Here is a 21,123-nt window from a genome sequence, read left to right as displayed (position 1 = left end):
CGCACTCCCACTCCCAGTTCCTCTGGATCTCGTCTCTACCTTTTCACGACACAGAAGAGAAGTCTTCTGTAATAACTGATGCCGGCTAGCTTTGACCTGGAAGCCGACAGGCGGTCAGTGCTAATTACAGCTTGGCAGCGGGAGTTGGAGTCGCTCAGCGGTCCATGCTGATCTCTAATCTGTCATTCTACATGCAAGAGAGGCTCCCTGCTGAGACTGGGAATGAAGGGACTGGGAGACCAAAAGAACCCTTTCAAAGAAAAACCATTGTTGAAGAAGACATGGCCGTAGGGACCATCTCTGTGTGAATTAGCCCCAGAATTTGTCAACAATACTCAAACTGCTTCCAGCTATAGTAGCGTTTTAATTTAAGTTTGTTTGCACTAAAAGATGAAACAGTAAAGAATATGAATATTCCTTCTTCATCTTCCCATTAGAAAACAATCCAAGTGTGCATTACAGCTATCAACTGGTGAGGAGGGGGATTGTTTGGACAAACCTGGCGGGATGCTACTTTATAGCCCTGCTTTTTCTAAATGGTAGCTAGCAGGATACCTCAAACGTTTGTTAAAGCCGTTTGAATCTATTATTTTACACAGAATTAAATGATTCCATGTATTGTGGAAAGGGTCGCTTGAAATGACCAACCCACAAAGAACATAATCACCCGGACCTGCACTTCCTCTCAGCACCACTAAGCACATTGTATAAGTTGCTAGAAATATATATTGTAATTGAAGTAAATTGTAACATTTATGCTGCCTATAAATGTATTTTTGAGCCACTTGTTGCAAAGAACTAAGATGGCAACAGCGAAAAACCAAGATGGCGATGGCCAAAAACCAAGAAGGCAACAACCAAAAACCAAGATGGCGACGGCTAAAAACCAATATGGTGACTTAAAAAAACCAAGATGGCAATGGCAAAAAACCAAGATGGCGATGGCCAAAAACCAAGAAGGCAACAACCAAAAACCAAGATGGCGACGGCTAAAAACCAATATGGTGACTTAAAAAAACCAAGATGGCAATGGCAAAAAAACAAGATGGGGATGGCCAAAAACCAAGATGGCAACGACCAAAAACCAATATGATGATGGCCAAAAATGTCGCAGTGCAGTCCCATTTGGAAGATCTGGGGAAACTCACAAACTGCATCTGATGTCTGTCTCTCTTTTTTTCTTTTTGAAACACGCATCATCACTCTCTCCATCGATCCCTCGCTCAAATGATGACAAACAGCTCCATTAACACAATGATGTTCGGAGCTGGCTCGTGCAGCCAAGCTATGCTCATTTTGACAGAGGAGAACGTGATGAATAGGCTTTGTGGGCCGAATAAATGGTTTCCGCCTAAAAACGTCCGAGAGGTTCATCCGTTGTTGGCTATTGAATGAGAGTGAGAGAAAAAGAGTGAGGCGAGTATTTTATAGTCTATACAAGTTTAGGGGAAGTACTTAAGGGTGACACAAATGCTGAGGAAATGGAGTTGAAGTAAGGAAGCGGCAGAACCAATAATGCATTCAGAGAGCTGTTGTAGTCCCAGCAGCGAGGGGAAGGAAAGAAAGGACGATGGGAGAAGGGTGAGATGGGGTGACTGGATGAAAAAGAAAAAAAGAAGAGGGCTAGCTGGCGTCAGAGAAGGATCGCATGGAGAGTTTTGGCCTACATGCTTTTTAGCAGCGTTTCTCTCGCCGACTGCATGTGTTTCTGGGCAGGTGAGAGAAAAGAGAGAGAGAAAGAGGGAGATTTTGTGCTGTGTGTGAAACAGGGCTGAGGAGAAAGGAGAGGCCAATGGAGAACAAGAGAAAAGAGAGTTGCTTTAATCATCAGTCCGGCTCTCTTTCCCCCATTTAAACCCCTCTCTGTGGCTCTCGTTTCATTTCCTGTCAGCCGCCATGAGCACTTTAAAGCATAATATACGCCTCTCTACGTGTCAAATTCACTATTACTGTACTGGCCCACTACCTACTCATTGCTCCAGTCTCCTTTGTCTGTTTATTCCTCACTCCTCATTGATAATCAGGCAGCGCAGTATAGCCAGAGCACAGAGCAGGAGAAAGAGCAGCTTTACTTTGTTTGTCGGCGGCTGAAAACCACCATGGATGAGTGGAGCCAATGCAGAGGTGCCGTTTATAATGCATTGCTCACTTTTCTGAGATTCTTCTTTCGTATAACGTCTTCTTTGAGACGACAGTAAAGAATATAGACAATAAAGACATTAGGGTGCTTATTTGACTACGATTAGTCTTTGTTTTGAATGTTTTTTGGTAATCTATACGCTCGTCTGTGGTTTTTGAACCGGTGTTCTTATGCATTTTTGTTGCTGAATTGTGAAGCACCTTCTGCTGAATGTTTCTCCTTCAAGGTGCTATATGAAGACATTTTATTCCTTCATTCGTATTTGTGTCACCAAAACGTTAGCATTACATAATGCTCCATCTGCATATTTAAACATAACATTTCATTAAACATTAATCATCAATTAGGAGGGTTTTTTTATTGTTTTTTTAAAACCCTATTCACCAAAATGTATTGATTTTTAGAACACATATGAACACAAAGGCTTGAACAGATTTTTCTCAGACTGAGCCAATAATCTCCACTTCAGGAGGACTTAAATACATTTCCCCGTTCCATTCCTCTCTATTAATTTATAGAGCATATTATTGCAAAAAACATTGCAAAAACAGTTTTTTATGGCTGCTGACTATTCAGAGGGTGCAGTTAGTGACAGTGTGGGCTCCACAGTAACTCTGACAGCAGGGTGGGCGGGGCTTAGCAAAGGGTCAACTGCAGGAAAACCACCTAACTCTCAAGACGAACTATGTCAGAGATTACATTCAGAAAAGAAAAAGGACACTCTTACTGTTTATTATTCATCCGTGTGCGGGTCTGAAAGTCGGCCTTTCGTATGCATCACAGCGTCAATTTAAATCTGCCGCATCAGGCCCCCGACATCGGGCTCTGCTCATGAAGCTCACCAGCTGGAAACCAAAGAGAAAGCTGCTCTTGTTGCATCTAATTTCATTCGCTTGATCACACCTTCAGAGAGACTGCATGTTGTGCTCGTGCCTCGGCCCGCTTCGCTCCGTCTCTCGCGAGTGTTTGCGTGGGGAGGAGTCTTTTGTTGGCAAGACTCGGGGGAGACTTCCTGCGAGGTGCGAAGCTACCGGAGTGTGAAGCTACCGGAGTGTTACCCACCGTCAAGCCTCTATTTATAAAGACGGGGAGACAGTGATGTGTTTTGTCTAATCTCTGCGTGGCGCTCAGGTGTTAATGAGGCTCTGTGCGTGTGTGTGTGTGTGTGTGTGTGTGTGTGTGTGAGATAATTATTATTATTTCCCCTCCCCAAGTGTCAAAGTGAATTAAGAGAGAAAAGAAAAGAATGCAAAAAATAGCCTTGTTTATGTCAAAACACCTGATGATGGATCAGGTATCAAAATCGCTCCTCGAGATCAAAGCAAGTCGCAAAGCATCTTAGGAGCTTCAGCGGCGTCACAGCGGCGCCCTCTGGTGGAGGCTCTGCTTCCTCGGTTATATCAGAGGAATGGGAAGAGGACCGCTGTGCAAACCCATGTTTGCTGCTATGAAGAAGGCTCCGGGGCCACTTTGGGAAAAGAGAAAAAGAAAAGCGGCACCGGGGAATGTATTTCACCATTAAGTTGACAGCTTCGCTTTAAAGAGCCCTATAAACAGAATAATGCATGCAGAGTCCTTTGTTCCTGTCCATAAGAGGACATCCTGGGGAGGCAGTTTATTTGAGAAAGTACTTTTTTTTTATTATGAGTGCTGACATTTTTATTGCATCCTGAGAGCAATCTAAATGCTCCGAAATAAAAAAATAAATAAAAAATCTGGCATCTGCAGTAAGGCCAACCAGTCATTTCCTCCTGCGCCACATGGCCTACCTGCCGGGTCACTCACTGGGCGTGTCTGTTACGGTTAGCGGTGAAAAACAATGGCTTCTCAAAAGGCTCCATCAGGCGGTGTGCGCTCGTGTATTTCAGGGGGCGTGGCTTCAGAGTAGACCCGGAGTTAGGGGTTGTGAATTTTTTCTCAGTTCGGTACTTTAAATATTCAGAAAAATTCACTCTCGCCGACCCCAAGCTTTAATGTAAGACGTCAAGCCGCACACACTTCTTTAAGAAGCGAGGACCTCCAGGGAAAATAGCAGAGGATTAAGAAATGTGCCCCTTCTCAGATGTGGTTTAAATTAGATGATGGCGAAGGAAATGATCACACCCACACTGAAACCAAGTGAGAATACATGAGCGCCGACGTGGAGCATGTGGGATTCAGTGTTTGAGACAGAAGGTCATGGAAGAGCTCTTAAACACACGGGCTGAACTTCATTTTCAGGTCTAACCTTTCAAGGATGAGAAAAATGACAAGAACCTCCTTTGCTCTTCCAAGAAGAGTCACACTGCCCTCCATTACCCTCCGCCTGTTCTGACTTCCCTAATATGTGTTGCACTGCCTCTCAAATGAAGAAATCATATGAGAAAATCAGCTGAGCTCGAGCGCGGGTCAAAAGGTCACATGACTGAGGGAAGAGCTGTGAAAAGTATTTACAGCGGTGGAAAGAGGCTTTGTGTTCACCGGTCTGGATAAGTGCCTCATAATCACAGCTCGTCGCTATCAGAGCTGCGTCCTCCATCACACCTCTTCAGCAGATTGGCTTTAAACACAAACTACTTTTTAACTGCAAATTTGCTTGCGTGTTCCCGGATGGCAGAGGATAATATCTAGAGAGATTTTTACACAGTCCACACAGTGAAATGGAAAAGATATCTATAAGTTGTAGATAAAATGTGCTTGTATTCGGATCATTCACCTCAATGGGATGTCAGCCTCCACAACATTGGATTAGAAGAGGAGGGTGGAAGATGACACATATTTATAAACAGTAAAACCGGATTAATCAGAGATTAATCGTGTAGATGCATCTGTGCTGCTATGAAAAATAATAATCAAGGGACAAAAGATGTACAAAAAGGCGGAGAATCCCACAGAAAGATGGAAAGAAATGATGGAGAAAAATGAAAAAAGTGAGGGAGCAAAATGGAGGGGATGGCAGAGACACGCGGAACAAGATGGCTGAGTGGGTCTAGCGCTGATAGAAAGGGTTGCGACTTGTGATTAGGGCGGGCAGGATGAAAGGAGTCAGAAGAAAGAGAGAGCGGAGACGGGAATGAGTCTGGCTGATTGGTTTCCATGGTAACTGCTGATGAGGTGTGGGGCTAAATAAAAGAGCAGGTCCTTCTGGCTAGGTATGGATCACTGTCACATTTCACACACACACACACACACACACACACAGATGTAGAGTAAGCGAGGTGTGGAGGGACATGGTTTAAAGGCAGCCTGCCACGTTCCTCATTATAGACGTGACCAGTGATCCGGCTCCACTCTTACTTCCCCATGATCAAAAGGAATAGTTACATTTCAGGAGATCGGTTCGCTTTCTTGCCGGGAGTTAGAGGAAGAAGATCTATAGCACCCTCATGTCTCATATCATGTCACAACTTTACGTAAGGGTTAATGTACATGAACTGTCCATAATCAGGAATTATTGGGCAATTATAGTCCATTATTTCCTGATAATGGACGCCTCGAAAGCCATTAAACCGCTTACACCGTGGTCATTTGACAAAGAAGAAGAAAAAAAAACATTTTTGAATGCGTTTTACAGCCAAAATCTTAAGTTATTCACTCAATTTCCTTGAGGGTTTGTCATCACCCAGAGCAGTCAACAGCATCCCACAAGGTTATTGTGCAATGGAAAGGTTGTTCAGCGCTCCTGTGAATAGGACGGACCTTCGATACGACTTGGCCATGTTCATTATTTCTAGTCCGCTCAACACAAGCACCCTACGGCTCAGCTACGAGCCCAAAAGATGACATCATGCTCGCAAGATTAGCAAGTCACTGACATCGCGTTTGAGAACTAGTAAATATCATCTGACGGCATGATTAAGAACAAGAATAGCAAGCTACTCAGGCATGTCATTGTCCTCAAATCAAAATCAATATGTCCACGATAAGAAAACTATTCTTGATTAGCATAACATACATTACATTACGTACGGTGGACAAAAGGGGAAATATAAGTTTTACAGAATGTTTTACAACATAACTTGTTAGCTGTTAGCCATGTCATAGCCCATGGTATTATGTAATATACTTAATACCATGGTATATATATATATATATATATATATATATATATATATATATATATATATATATATATATATATATATATAAATACATATTACTTAATACCATGGTCTATAACATGGCCGGATAGCTAACAAGTCTGCGTTAGCGCTAGCTGTTTCCCCGTGTTTCCAGTCTTTGTGCTGAGCTAAGCTAAGCTAAGCTAAGCTAAACTCACTTGAGGTGTCAACGTTCTCATTTAACTCTTTGCAAGAACGCAATGACGCTAATTCCCGAAAAATGTCAAACTAGTCCTTTTATTTGTCCGGTGTGTTTCCCTGTGTTTTTATAGTTTTTTCTTCTTCCTGTCTATTGGTGGTCAGTGAGCAACTCGTCCCCTGCTTCCCTCACACAGGTTCACCGGTCCACTCCAGAGTGTCTTCTGGCCAAAAGCCCATTTCTCTAACATCAACTAATTAATGGTTCACTGCCGTTGCGCTGTACGTCCCACAAAGCAGTGGTGACTCAGCATGTTCCAGACTGCCAATCATCATCATTCCTCCTTTTTTCAGGTGAATAATAATCTTGTTCTTGTAGCTTTCCTGTTTGCTGAGTCACATGGACCAGACCACGATCCAGACTGACCATCTTTCTCCCTCACGATGGCCGGGTTGGTCCAGGAATCACGCCTGAGGCCTTCTTGCTAGAATTTTAAAAGCACCAACCCTGAAAGCGCCTCGCGATCAATAATCAATGTAACCTTGCAGACACTGACCAATTTGATGACCGAGGCAAGATTTTAGCGAGTGCTCCTTGCAACGCTGCCAATTCCACCCCCAATCATTGTGTTCAGACACTCACACAGAAACTGTGACATGTATGTCTTTGAGATCGCTCTGAGCAGCTAGTGGAAGACGAGCAGGTAGTCACGGAGCGCAGTCATCACACTGTTTGTTTTTATGTTTTAGAAATGATTTGGTTCATACTAACACTTGAAAACGAATATCACATGATTATTCCTGTACTCTGCAAGTGTAAACAGGAAGTAGATTGGTTGGTTAAGTACAGAAAATACGACATAATATTGTAGTACTCTTTAATTATAAAAGGATACTTCAGATCTTCCACTATAATCTCCCTCTATATACTCAAACAGACAGATTTTGTAGCAAAAAAACAACATATTGTACTTTTAAAACTTAATTACAAAGCTGCAGGTCTTGCTCTCTCTCTCTCTCTCTCTCTCTCTCTCTCTCTCTCTCTGACACTTTACTTCAAAACGAACACTTACAAATCAAAGTTTTACTCGATTATGGGTCAGTAAATTTGATCAGCACACGTCTCCCTCGTTTCCTCTCGGTTTCGTTGTGGTCTGTTCTCTGCGCTCGCAGCTCTGCCGGTTGGCTGGAAGTCCATGTCGTACCGGAGAGCATTTATGCTTTTGTTCATTTACAGTTTCTGTGTACAGTTGTGCAGAACAAAATGAGCAAAAGAAAAGGAAATCCCTCCTTTTTAGGTCATCGCCCTTCCTCAAAGCCACAAACTGTGTGTGAAATGGTGTTCAGTAACACTTTTACTTCTGGTTGGCAGCCGCCGAGCCAGTGAAGAGAATTCAAAGGAGCCGAGTGCACAAAAAATACTGAGAGGAAGTTTAATGGAGAGTAGCGGAGCAAAAATAAATCATTTCTGCTTTTTAGCTGCCTGCATGTACTTCACACCGTCTTCTCGGCCATTTTCCCCCTTCAGTTTGTGATGATTTCCTCTCCCAGTTACATACAGCTTCAGAAGAACCCGACTGAAAAAGACACATTCTGCCGTCCTCGTCGTGGTACTCAAGGTCTTTACTGAAGACCGTAACTTCAGGCGAGACAATGAATGGAAATGATACTAATATACTTTAATATTATAGTTCAGAAAAAGATTGTTCCACAAAAACCTTGAGGTCTGAATGGAAATAAGACTCTTCCCAAGCAGCAAGAGAAAAATAAACTGTGATGTTGCGGTCTGCTTAGCAACAGCATCAGTAATGAGATCAACTCCTCCAAACCCGGCTCATGCTGTGAATCAGTGGTCTGATTTTAAATTTGCATTGACATGAGTCCAGTTGCCTGATTAAATATAAAAAAAGCAGAATCATATTTCAGGAGCGTTGAAAACCCTCCCTGCAGAGTAGAAGTTGCTGCACATTGCACAAGCCCCCCTTTTAATATTGAAAAGGGAAATCAACATGAATTAATAACTATCGTCGGTAGTCGACATGAAGGAAGTCATAAGTAGTCCTCATTTATACATGTAGCCAGACGTTTAATCATTTATGATAGATGTTACAGGAAAATGTGCAGCGAAAAGTTGCCATCAATCAAAATTGGAAATCCGCCATAGAAGGGTTTGCTAAACCCCTCCCCCAAACAGGGAGTGTCCAATCACAGCTCGGCAACCAAAAAACACAAATGAAAAGTGTAAAGAACTCTTTCTACTGATACATGTGTGAGCGTGCACGTTACTGACACACACATGGACTCTTTACAACCTTGAACAACTCAGGCATTTCAGTTTGCCTCCAGCAAAGGACGGCTGCATGTTGTGGAGAAAACCCGCAGTCCAAACGGACCATCAGCCTTTTGCCCCCATCTGTCAACACCTCGGCCGATTATGATGATTTTCCAATGTCAATATTAGCCTGAGAATAAAAGATGAAATCTCTGCTGGTCCATAGTGTTCTTTGTTACGTAAGGATCCTAAATTGACACATTTAGGATCCCGCAATCATGGCCGTCGCAGGATCAGCACCCGGACAGCAGTTGTGACACTTTTATAGTTTGTAATGTTACAATAAACCATAAATACAACAATATGCACAACAATATGAGCGTCCACAGCGCGACACAGACCAGCTGTGTCAGAGCCCAGAATGCATCCTGATGACCCGTTACTGTACGTTGCACACAGCGAGAAGTGTATTGCTGATAGAAAATATGTTCAAACACATTTTTATTATCTTGGTGGAACAAATACACCTTGACACTCATGCTGTCGTCTCGACAAGCAGCGAAAAAAGAAGAAAAAAAACGTGTCCACTGCTCCTCCATTACAGGTAACAGCTGCTGGCCTTTTCCCCCCTGTCGCTTAATGCTTGCTCTGGCGTCTCCATCCCAGTACAGATAGATAGAAACACACACACACACACACACACACAGATGTAGAGTAAGCGAGGGAATTGACTGAGACCTGAGGGGCTGAGAGTGGATGTGTGGGAGGCATATGGCGGAGAGGCCCTAATGGAGATGTTACATTATATCGTACAGACGCAACGCTCAACTGGGCGGGTTGGCAGAACTATTGCATCCTGGTCCGTCCCTTTGGGGCCGGACGCGGTGGACAGCAAAGGTTTTCAGGTAAAGGGCAATTCGGATTGCTGGATTTTAAGAAGGCAGATGTCGTGTTCAATATCGTTTTCCTCAAATATGAGTACATTTTAGCAAACTGGCGCTCTGAAAAGTATGCTCTGATTTGCAACGTGCCCATGGAGGCACAGACAACTATAACTGGGTCACTTCTATTCGAAAGTAAACTTGAAAACGAGAAGATTCTTCGGCAAGTTTTTGGAGTTTAAAGAAAAGTCTTTTTTTCTATTATTGCTAAAATCATGGACGTTAATTCGTGGCAGACATCCGAGATAATGGCGTCCCGGGGAAGCGTATGTGTGTCATGTCTGTGCGTTCAGATCTGGCTGAGTTAAGTAGCCGATGTGCCTCCGTGTGTCAAAGCTGCTGCTGCTGCCGCTGCCAAGCTACACTTCCTAATTTCCTGTTTAGCATTCACTGGTCTCTTTCGACTCACTTCCATTTCTCTGCTTCCATTTCCGATGACATTTAATATAGTTTTGATATATAATCACATTAGAATAAGACTTTTCAACACTTGGATTCATTCACTACAATGAGATCACTGCACAAATCATTTGAATGCAGTTTGCTTTGCACATACATTGGTAGAAGGGAAGCGAATGTAAATCCAACGTGATGCAACATCTGCATCGCATCACGACGCACCTGCAAAACCGCTTCTCCCATCTGAATCTTTTACAGAACAGTGCTCTGGATGCACGGGGAAGCTCCGGCCGAAAAGCCAATGAGCTTCCGGTCGGCTTGGTCTGTCTAATTGGATTACGGATCGTCTGATTACTCCACCAGTTCATGATTTTCTCCACCTCGGTTTGCGATTTGGCGAAGGCCCTGGGACCTCCACCGCCCTGGATCCGAGTCATCCGTCTGACTGACAATGTAGAGCATGCATTTCACTCGCGTGCATGTGTGTGTGTGTGTCTGCGGTGCAGTAGCGTGTGTAGACAACGACCTCTGGCGTGATCTGTACAACGCAGCTCCGAAGCCCACGGTGTGCAGCTGCAGAAAAAACCCACTCTGTCTGTGCCGTGACATCCGCAACCTCCTCGATGAATCATGCAATTTTGCAAAATGGGTTGGGGGACGCTCAACCCGCCGCACAGAGCAACTGCGGCCCGCTAAATATTCACCGCCGTGGGTTCGGTTGGAGAAGTGGGGAGCCACCGGGGTTTCCGCGGGATAAACCACGAGTCAGATTCCAGAGAAACGGGAAGAAGCCAACGAAGATGCGATCAAGAGATGCACTTGGTGAGAACTTGTTGCGCTCAGTTTTGTTGCCCAGGTCGTCTTTCAGCCGTTTTCACAAGCGACTCTTTGTCGGTGAGCGCTGCGATTGCTCATGTTTCTTACCTCCACAAACAGGAAGCAGGGGACGATGGAGCTGCTGCTCTTCACGCCCGGCTTCTCCTCCACCGCCATCCCTCGCTCCATTTCTCTGAACGTCCCTCTGTCCAGCTCTCTGTCTCCCTTATCCTGAAGGAAAGAGGGTTTGGGCAGGTTAGTCCAGAGGTCAAGCCCACGAGTGTGAGACAAATGAGCTGGTTTTTTTTTACATTTGTATTGTTTATCCACCTCATATGCTACAACCATGAATATTTAACACATGCACAAAAAGTGAACTCGCTGCTCAGAGCTGTGGGCTGTGTGCATTCCACAGTTTACTGTTGCAGTCCTTGGAATTGCTTTGCTTATTTTGGATTCTGATGCGTCATGCATCAACATCGCCCAAAGGGGGAGAACAAAATACTTCAAATGAATTGTGCAAACCAAATCTACCTCTCTGTGCTCGCCCGGCATTTCCATTCAACGCTAACATAATCTCTGAATTATAAAAGTATATTACACTCAATGTTTAGCAGGTGAAATGAATAGTGAACGGTCCCACCAGCGGAACAATTCATAGTCCTCGCAAAGCAGTTTGCAGAGCGAGGTGGTGATGTCCTGTAGCTGGCAAGCTAACTGGTAGCAGGTTAGCAAGTCGGGAACATTCTAAAGCTAGCCAACCACAACAGAGTGCAGCAGGAATGACTAATGATTATAAGCGTTATTATAAGTTGTGATTAATAATGGGAGAGACAGGACCGTACAAAAGACCATTTGCCAGATGACGGTTGCGCAAAAGGGAAGTGCGAATGCTGGAGAACAGGAGATTTAACAGCTTTTGACTAGTTGTCGGGGTAATTAATTGCGCCGACCTCCCCATATGTTCGTGGCCTTAAGAGAACGTTATAGGTGAGTAATGTCTCAACAGATTTTACGACCAGCAGATTGATTTATTAGTAGTTTAGCTTTTGAAATCATGCTAAAATCACATATATGCGATCATGAAATCCTGTGGCTGGTTCGTTTGCTTTTCAGGCGGTCGCAGGTCGGTTTGTCCGCACCAGGGTTCGATTCTCAGTTTTCACACCAGCCCAAATGTACCGTACTAAACGGGAAAGCGGACCAGAGTTTTTTTAGCCCAACCAAAAGGGGTAATGCGTGGAAGCACCCTCGATTGTAGTTGTTGTTGTTCAATGTTAAACTCCCAAGATGTAACATGTTACTTAGTGAGTGCTAAAAGGCTCCGGTAGGTGGGTTTTGCTACCACTGGACAGAGCCAGGCTAGCCGCTTCCCCTCGTTTCTAGCCTTTATGCTAATCTAAGCTAACCGCCTGCTGGCTGGGGTTTCATATTTAACAGACAGACATATATGTGGTGTCAATCCTCACATCTAACTCTCAACCAGAAAGAGAACAAGCGTATGTCCCTGAAACGTCAAACTATTCCTTTAGGCTGCAATATATCCAATTTGGAAAACGCCGACCGTGACTCATTGCATTTCCACTTTAAGGACAAGGGCTTGGACGATTGGACCGCAGAGGACGAAAGGGAACATTCCTCACAGTAAAGTGCCAGCGGTGTGTACAGTGTCATCCGTGTTGTCACACTCTGCAAACAGTCTCAAAAGGGAGTATGAGTCTTCTGCAGAACTCAGTGTTGGCCTTCAGGTTTTTATCCATCGCATTGCTGAACTTAGAAATGCAGAAAACTCTATTTTCAGCTTCACATGGACCCTGAATCATCTGTTGTTCAGAGGTAGAAAAAAATATACAGTATTCCTTTTGTTTCTGAGAAGTTGTCAGGTTGACGTCTATACTCTGCTGATGTGTGTCGTGTGCCATGAGAGCTTTCTTCCTCCTAATTCCTTCTACGCCGGTGGAAAGAATAGGCCCGAGGGATGAATAAGGCATGAAGCCAAGCTCTTAGCAGCCATCAGAACAACGCAATGTGCCAACCAGGACTGCTTTTAGAGAGGGTCGGTTGGACTCGGCCTTGTGTGTGAGAAAAAAATAGCTGTCAGGGCGAACAAGCAGAAGCCCCAGGTAACAGAAACCAACGGTGGGAGAAAGAGAAACGGAGAGACGGGGGAGGGGGATCGTTCCTGTTTCTTCTCCACTAGAGTCTGATGGGAAGAGTTACTTAGTGTTTCATTCCCCCGATAGCGGGCGGCTCAAGAGGAAAGGCTCTCTCTGCCACCGGCTGGGGGAGCGACGAGTCGGCAGGTGGAAGATCTACCCGGAGATGAAACAGCATTTTGGGAGAGACCGACCACGAGGCATGGGATGGTTTTTCTGATGATTAATAACTGATAAGTGGGACACCCAGCTGGGGATGATTTCGCCCCGCAGAAAATAATGTGAATCGCAAAGCTCGCGAAGCCTCCTGGGCTGTCCCACGCACTTTCGGTGCAAGTGAACATTTCTCAGAAGCTGTGGTGCCGATTTGGGTTTGAAGTTTGAAGCTTAATTAGTGTGAGAAAATCTGTTTCCGGTGCTCCGGCACGCAGAACGTCAGACACGGAGCTCCAGGCTCACACAGATCTAGTGACTGTCCTCGAATGAAAAGTCAGGAGCATTAAAACTCTGAATTTACTTGGAAAATGGAATGAATCACTTCTTAGTGCATGGCTCTCCCACGGTCCTCTGAACAAGACGTGTCGTCTTCAGTATTTAAAGCGGCTGCGATCGATAGTTTTATAATAACAACGTATCAAATGAAAATGTGAATAAACTAAATGTGACGTCCTAGTGATGAGCCCACAGGGAATCATCACCGAATCTGAAGCTCTCCTTTACAAGAAGAGCTCTCTAGTGAGTTTGAACCCATTGTGCCGTCTGGACCACCACTTTACTGGTCTGGGTCATTTCGGTCAAATCTAAGATTTCTTTAGTTCATGAGTCGTTTTTTTCTGTGCTTCCATCACGCTGGATAACTTATTTCCAAGAAAACGTATGAGCCTATCTCTGGTCAACACAAGGGTGCTTTTGCGTAATTCTTGCAGATTTGTCAATTAAATCAACTTAGTCGACTATGAATTTCTTTGATTGAGGACGGCCCAAATCTATCAGCTAAATAGCCAGATGTTTCCTTCAGGAGTTGGTTGTGACCAAAGCCGGAGCCAAAAGGGAGCGAATATCGGACTCACGACACTCAGGTCTCCAGATGAATGCTAATGTTCCTACACAACTGCTGGGTCTGTCAGTAAGCAACACATTTGCCAACATGTCGACTGCATCAACTTAAGATGACATGTCGATGTTGTGTTTACAACTTGTTTTCTTGCTTCCCAAAGTTGAACACAAGTAGGAATAGAAAGCAAAACATTGTGATTTAACCATTGACCAAAACCTCTCACTGTCTAAGAAGTGGACGTAGTCATGGTCATCCTAGTCATCGAGTTCGGCGATTTCGCCGCCGCCATCTTGGATTACGCCCGCTGCCATGTTGGGTACATAGCTCGGTAATATGTTGCTGCCAAACCCGGGTTAAAACACACTCATCTGAGTGTGTGTCTGTGTGTGTTTGAGCAGCTGCATGGGTTTGATCTGATTAGAGGGGTCCGAGTGACATGGAGGTCTAATCCTGAGAGCCCATCTATCGATCAGATCAAATCAAACAAACCTGTCCACAACTACAGAAACGTGTGGACGGACTGGCGGTTGTAGTTTGATGGAGGACGAGAGCCAAGGAGACAATTAGACACACAAATCAGAATAAAAACATGAGGGAAGTGAATTCAAAATGGTGGAGATGAGAGGAGCTGCAGAGGAGAAAGTTGAATTAGCTCCGTCACACACACACACACACACACACTGATGCATGCACACACGTCTTGGAGAGCAGGGCATTTGACTCGCCTGCTGCAGCTCTGAGGACTCCAGTCAAAAGGGTTGAGCGTCTGGAGACCCAGGCGGCCATATGTCCTCTCTCTCTCCTGCCTCTGCAGTCCCAACAACCCTGCCCCAGGACACACACGCACACACACGCCTGTGCGTGCACACAGACACACACACACACACACACACACACACACACACACACACACACACACACACACACAGACACAAAGGCTAATTGGGCACACCAATCTGGATCGTGCAGATATTTTCTGCCTTGTCAAATGACCCTCTTCGCGAACCCTTTTCATGCACACATTCACATTTAGCAGCAATGCAGCGTTAAAATACCAACTGTCAGTCAGCCGTTCTTCTTCTTCCACTCACCTAAATATCCAAGACTTTGACTGCAGAATGTTTCTAAATGTGGGGCAGTGATGGAAATAGTTTTTTTTTTTTATCTACCTGCAGCCCAGCGCTGTCACTGTCGATCTGAGTAAAAGCCTCACAGCTCTCATGTTGCTTGGAATTGTGTGTGTGTGTGTGTGTGTGTGTGTGTGTGTGTGTGTGTGTGTGTGTGTGTGTGTGTGTGTGTGTGTGTGTGTGTATTCAGCAGGGCCATTTTTTGCCCTGACATTGTCATACTAATTTCCTTCAACTGGGATCCTGTTTTTGTATCCTACTACACACATGTACAGGAAGTGCACACACACACACACACACACACACACACACACACACACACACACACACACACACACACACACACACACACACACACACACACACACAAACAATGCACCTTCTCCTGACTAGGAGTTGAGTCACGAACAAACAGCAAACATCCCATTCCTCTTACTACGTGGCTTTCCCTGCCCTCTATTAAGAGGAAAAGTCAAGAAGGAGAGGAAATCCATAATAGGATTTCCCCAGCGCGCGATAATTAGGGCTTCTGTTTGGGGGAATACCGCCGCAAAACACACACACACACACACACACAGTCACACTTAAAGACCAGGGGAGGAAACACACAACAGATCCACTCACAAGCCCAAAAAAAAGGCAAAAAAACACATGTGACTTCCACAACACGGCTGTTCTGTTGTGGCGCCCCGGGCTGTTCAAATCACCCCGGCATGCAGGAGAGGAGCGGAAACCTGTCATCCCTCCATCCCTCCCTCCTTACCCCTGATACCTCTTCGCCGAGCTGACGGTCGCCGCGGCACCAGATTCCTATGCGGTGGCCATGTCAGATCAAATGATGGCAAAGTGGCGTAAGAAAACAGAAAATAAAAAGAAGAAATCTCCTTCCACGTCGGCCGTCTGTCTCCTCTCGTTCCTCCTCCTCTTCCCTCTGCTCTCCCCTCCTGGTCCACACACAGTGGAGCGTGAGAGATGGAGATGGAGACGGCAGCAGCCTCCAAAATCTTCCACAGGCTCGCCCCCCCTCTTTTAATTAGCTTGTTCCAGCGACGGCCAGTAAATTGAGTGGCTGAAATCACCTCATGTGCGGCATTCGCTCCAATGAGGAGGTGCGGAGCAGGGTGCAAGGACATGTGTGTCCCTCTGTGTGTGTGTGTGAGAGGGAGAGAGAGAGAGAGAGAGAGAGGGAGGGCATCATGCATTATGTGTGTCAGCTCATTTGTATTCAAAGCTTGTTTTCCCTCTCCATCCTTCCCTGTCTTTCTACCTCTGTCCATCCCTCCCCTTGTCTCTCTCTTTTGTGTGTACGTGTGTGTGTGTGTGTGTGTGTGTGTGTGTGTGTGTGTGTGTGAGGCTGCTTGGCTGCCTGCCTCCAGCTCAAGCACACTCTAGATGTGGGTTAATGATACGCGGCTATTGATCTGACACTCCCGAAGCACACGGGTACGAGAGGGAAGAGGGCGGCCAGACCGACTGGACGGCAGCGTGTGTGTGTGTGTGTGTGTGTGTGTGTGTGTGTGCGTGTCGGGTGATGAGGGTGAATGAAAGTCCATGGTGACGCAGGAAAGAGACCCAGCTGTTAAAACTCACAATCTCTCCTTCTGCTCCGAAAAACCTGCCGAGGGCACAGCCCTCTATTTTAAAAACAATGCCAGTTGTGACGCACCACTTCTCTGCCGGCCGAGGTCGACGTGCACTGAAGGGGTCAAGGCACAAACCTTTTAGTGCACGCATGCATGGTTCCCAGAGGATGAATCGTACACAACTTGAAACGTCTCCACAACCACTGGATGGGTTTTCCATTCAATTTGGTGCCCGCATGCTCGTGTTTGTCTCAGGGGAGGTGACTAACTCTCGCTTAACCTGCTGCGATATTGGTCCAATACTTCGGTTCGTGAGCTGGATTCCCGCTAATGTCCCGAGATCACGAGAGAATCGCGAGGACACGCCGGAAGCCATCTTTGTCAAGCTTCGAGCGATTCAGCGTTTGCGTAGTAAGCCGGTGCACGGACCGGTCGGCGTCCGGTGAGGAGCTACTGGCAGCTATTGGGCGTGGCTTACGACAATGAGGAGAGGAGAGGTTTGCGTAGCCGTAGCCGCCTGCAGTCGCATCAGTTCCATCACAACTGGAGAGTGTGTCTGCATTGAAAGAAGAGCAAAGAACGGCGCCGATGGGTTTTCTCGCTTCTCCCCACACTGGATTTGGCAAGAGATTGATTGGCAGATGGCTCATCCAATCACGTGCTAAGTATTTATTTTAAGTCCCCAATGACGGCTCCTCAGACGGTTCCGTGTAACAAACCATCCGGCGGGTCAGGTTATGGTTTATGACCGAATACCTGAACAACCAATGACATTCCCGTCAGCCTCAGCAGTACTTTGATTACTAATAGCTACTTGGCGAATGTTAGCATGCTAACACACTAAACAAAGACGGAGGCATTTTTTTATTCCACTTTGGATTAAACAAACACGATACAACGAAGTTGATAACTTTTGAGGCGGGATTTTGAAGGAAAAAGTATATATATATATATGTATATATATATATATATATATACATATATATATATATATATCCGCTGACTGCGATGAGGTCACGCCGACCTCATGCTCGTGCTAACTCGGGTCATAACCTACAGCTCACACGAAACAACAAAGCAAGAAGTCGTATCTGACCACATTCTGCAAGGCGCTTTAGTCAGAAGTTTATTTGATCCTCCATCCCACGCTGTTTTATCTTCTTTCACAACGCACACATTAACAGCTGGACCGCTCGACTCCTTCGGCTCAGAGACACCCAGAGGTGCTAAATGAATCAAGAGGTGAACCTCAGTCGTTTTTCTGTTGGCTGCCGGTGACTTCTGCCTCGCCCACTCTTCATTAATATACCATTACCTCAGCGACATTAATAGCCACTAGACAGTTTTTTTTCTCTTTTAATGTGCACACAGCTTCTGATCTATATTTTATGAACGATCATACATCAAGAAAGAGGTAAAGAACGCCAGCCAGTAACCGCCAGTGACATATATGTTGATACAGATGATTGAAAAAAGGAAATCCACTTGGCTCAAATCACGAATTCTCAATCCTTATCCTTGATGTTTTATTTTCTTTGGGGTTCCTGTTCCTAAATAATCTGTCAATGAAATGCAACGTCCTTCTCCCCTCCCCGAATCCCCGCCTCCCTTGCTCCAGCTTCCCCTCCTCCAGCGATGCGTGCGCCGTCTCGGAGGGATTGTCAAGGCGCTAGATGAGATATGGGCCGAGCATCGTGGAAACGAGAAATCTGCCTGTTATGAGGCCGTTATGGTTTACAGCACATCAGACGCCTGTCCCACGGGTCTCCTCTCCTCCAGGCCATATACCCTTCTCCATCTCTCTGTCCATCCCCCTCTCTTGGCTGCTTGCAGCACCCTCCAAGTCTACAATGGCAACCCCCCCAAACAGATGTATACAGTATATATACATATGATAGAGGGACATAATAGGGCAAAAGGACAGAGGCTGGATTTGCTGAGCTTCGCTAGCTGTGTGCATTTGCAACCTTGCCTTTGCAAACAAAGGCATGGACCTAAAGACATGCAGTCGGTTGGACGGAACTTAAACGCAGCGAACGCATTTACGCGTTCATGCGCGACTGTTACCGGCCGTGCATGACTACAAGCACCCACGGGACCCAATCGGCACAGTCGGATGCCTTCCCTTTCACCTTCACCGCGTACACTGGCGACGTATACTTCATTTCAATAATTCAGACGATCAATCCAGAGCGGGTTAAACGGACGACGGGCGTTCGCGGCGCGATGGGCCTGAGAGCGGAGCGAGAGAGCTGGAGGCGCAAGACCACTCAGGATGAAGTGCGTTAACTTAATGCACCGATGAGAGCCCGGCGGTCTCCATCGAACTCCAACCCGCCGTGTTCCAAATGTGTTCGCTTCAGTTGGTTTCACACTGGACGTTAATGTGCATTACTTATTGTATAGAGGACATGAATTCATTAGTAGTGTTTACTTATAAGCATTCATGCACTGCTGCTAGTCCTATTCCATTACCTTGGGACAAAAGGGCAGGCTCATTATGCTATGCTAAGCTAACCAGCTGCTGGCTTTAGCCTCCTATTAACACGAACACGCTATTAATCTTAACAAAGAACTAAGAAGCCCTCCTCTTAACAGTGCAGACCGCATGGGGCACTGAAGCACACAACCTTGATGTCCAATTTCAAGCCCATCACTTAAACACACCGTACGCAGATACACACATTAGCCCCCCCCCCTCCCCACACACACACACACACACACACACACACTATCAGACACGGCCCTGTATCATTACGCCAGGAGCTCCAGCCGTGGTCTACGGGGGCAAGTCATTAATCAGCTCGACAACAAAGGACCACATTCCTGCACTGCGCTTTCTCCTTTGTCTGTGGCTCCCACTGGATCCGCCGCTAATTCTGTCGGTTTAAACGCTCAACGAAGCTCTCGCTTTTGATCAGGAGAAGTCGAAAGAACCGAACACTTATGTACTTTAAAGCGACGGGACGCAAAGCGTGATCGTTGCTAATGCATCGAGCCCCCGTGAAAGACCACAAAGCCTCCCCAGTTGATCACTAACATTCAGACAATTTGACAAGTTCTCTGACAACGTTGTGTTTGAACATTCACATGAGGCATTATCTTATTAAATATACGCACATTTGCATACCTTTCCAGAACAGAAATGTTCAAATTGGATAGCGCCAGGTTCAAAAATCTCGTTTCATTTTGTCGTTGTCGGTTTATGAATTATATATGAACAAACTCCTCAGTGAAACACAACCTTCAGAATATAGATGGGAATGGAAATGGAAAGTGGGGATTTCAGAGAAATACATTATTTTGAGATATGTATTATATATAAGAGCAAAATATGTGAATACGGTAAAATAAGTAAAATAAATGAACTAATATACAACCATGGAACTTCCCCAGTTGATGACTGAGATTAAAACAATGAGTTTAGTATTACACATTTTATGAGATTTAAAGTTAAAATTTTGCAAACGAGGCATTATCTAATTATAACTTTCTCAATGGACTAAGTGTCGTAAAATAAACACCTAAATGTGTATTTTGGGTGTTTATCTTTCCACCAGTCTGAAAAAAGACATGTAATAGAGGCACAGCCCCAAATCGCAAAACTGACAAAGATCATTAAAAAGAAACAACGTTTTCGTCGCTAGTGTCTCGCCTTAAAAGGAGCACGCAGGATTTAGTAACATCTGGTGGTGGGGTTGCAGATTGCATCCTACTGAACACCCTTTCACTCACCTCTCTTTTTCCAAACGCCTTCGTGTAACGTGAAAAAATGTAGATGTAGAGGGTTATTCTAAGCTAACGAAGCAACGATTCTAAGTTCGGGGTGATTACACACGAAAGAAAACACAGTCATGAATATTACATTCAATTTCTGCCAATAAATCCCCCCAAATCCTACCCACTGTTCCTTTAAGCAAGTATATCGCAGCTATCAAACGGTATCACTCGTTAGATATCCGACTCTTCAGCTCGAGTGCCTACACACAAATTACCTCGGGTGGCTTCCGCAGGAGTCTCGTTTAGTTCAACCCGACTAGTTCTCTTCAGGGATTTGCTTCATAACGTCGTCTCCTGCCTCAGGTCTGTGTTTGATCACAGAGCTGCTCCATGCCACTCATAAGGAATGCCGTGCCGCATGGGCAAATGCCATCGCTGTCAGACCATAATAACATCATGTGGGCAGGGTTCAGCAAATATCAAGGGGGTGGAGGGCTACAGCAGGTGTTCCCCTCTTTCATTGTGATTGGCAAATAAATTCCATCTCATGTGATTTGATTTCCTGCTGCAGTTGGCTATCATCACCCCTCTCTTGGCCGTGGAGGCTTGCTAGAAACCCCTCGGGCCCAGGGGGGGATGAATGCGTGTTATTGTGAACACACCAGATGGGGTCG

General features: G+C 45.4%; 1 protein-coding gene across 1 annotated transcript in view; it reads right to left on the bottom strand.

Moving 5' to 3' along the window:
* The window catches only part of plppr2a (phospholipid phosphatase related 2a), a gene marked incomplete at both ends in the record, with an annotated part of 34,955 nt that extends 23,972 nt beyond the window's left edge, over nt 1–10,983 (bottom strand). The window contains one exon of the mRNA XM_079233835.1: nt 10,915–10,983. Within this exon, the coding sequence (XP_079089961.1) occupies nt 10,915–10,983 (69 nt within the window). The remainder of the gene's footprint in view (nt 1–10,914) is intronic.
* Between the last annotated feature and the right edge of the window lie 10,140 nt (nt 10,984–21,123).

The sequence above is a fragment of the Taurulus bubalis genome (genome assembly GCF_910589615.1).
Source record: "Taurulus bubalis genome assembly, chromosome: 17".
Lineage (NCBI taxonomy): Eukaryota > Metazoa > Chordata > Actinopteri > Perciformes > Cottidae > Taurulus > Taurulus bubalis.
This window is presented reverse-complemented; position numbering and strand designations above follow the sequence as displayed.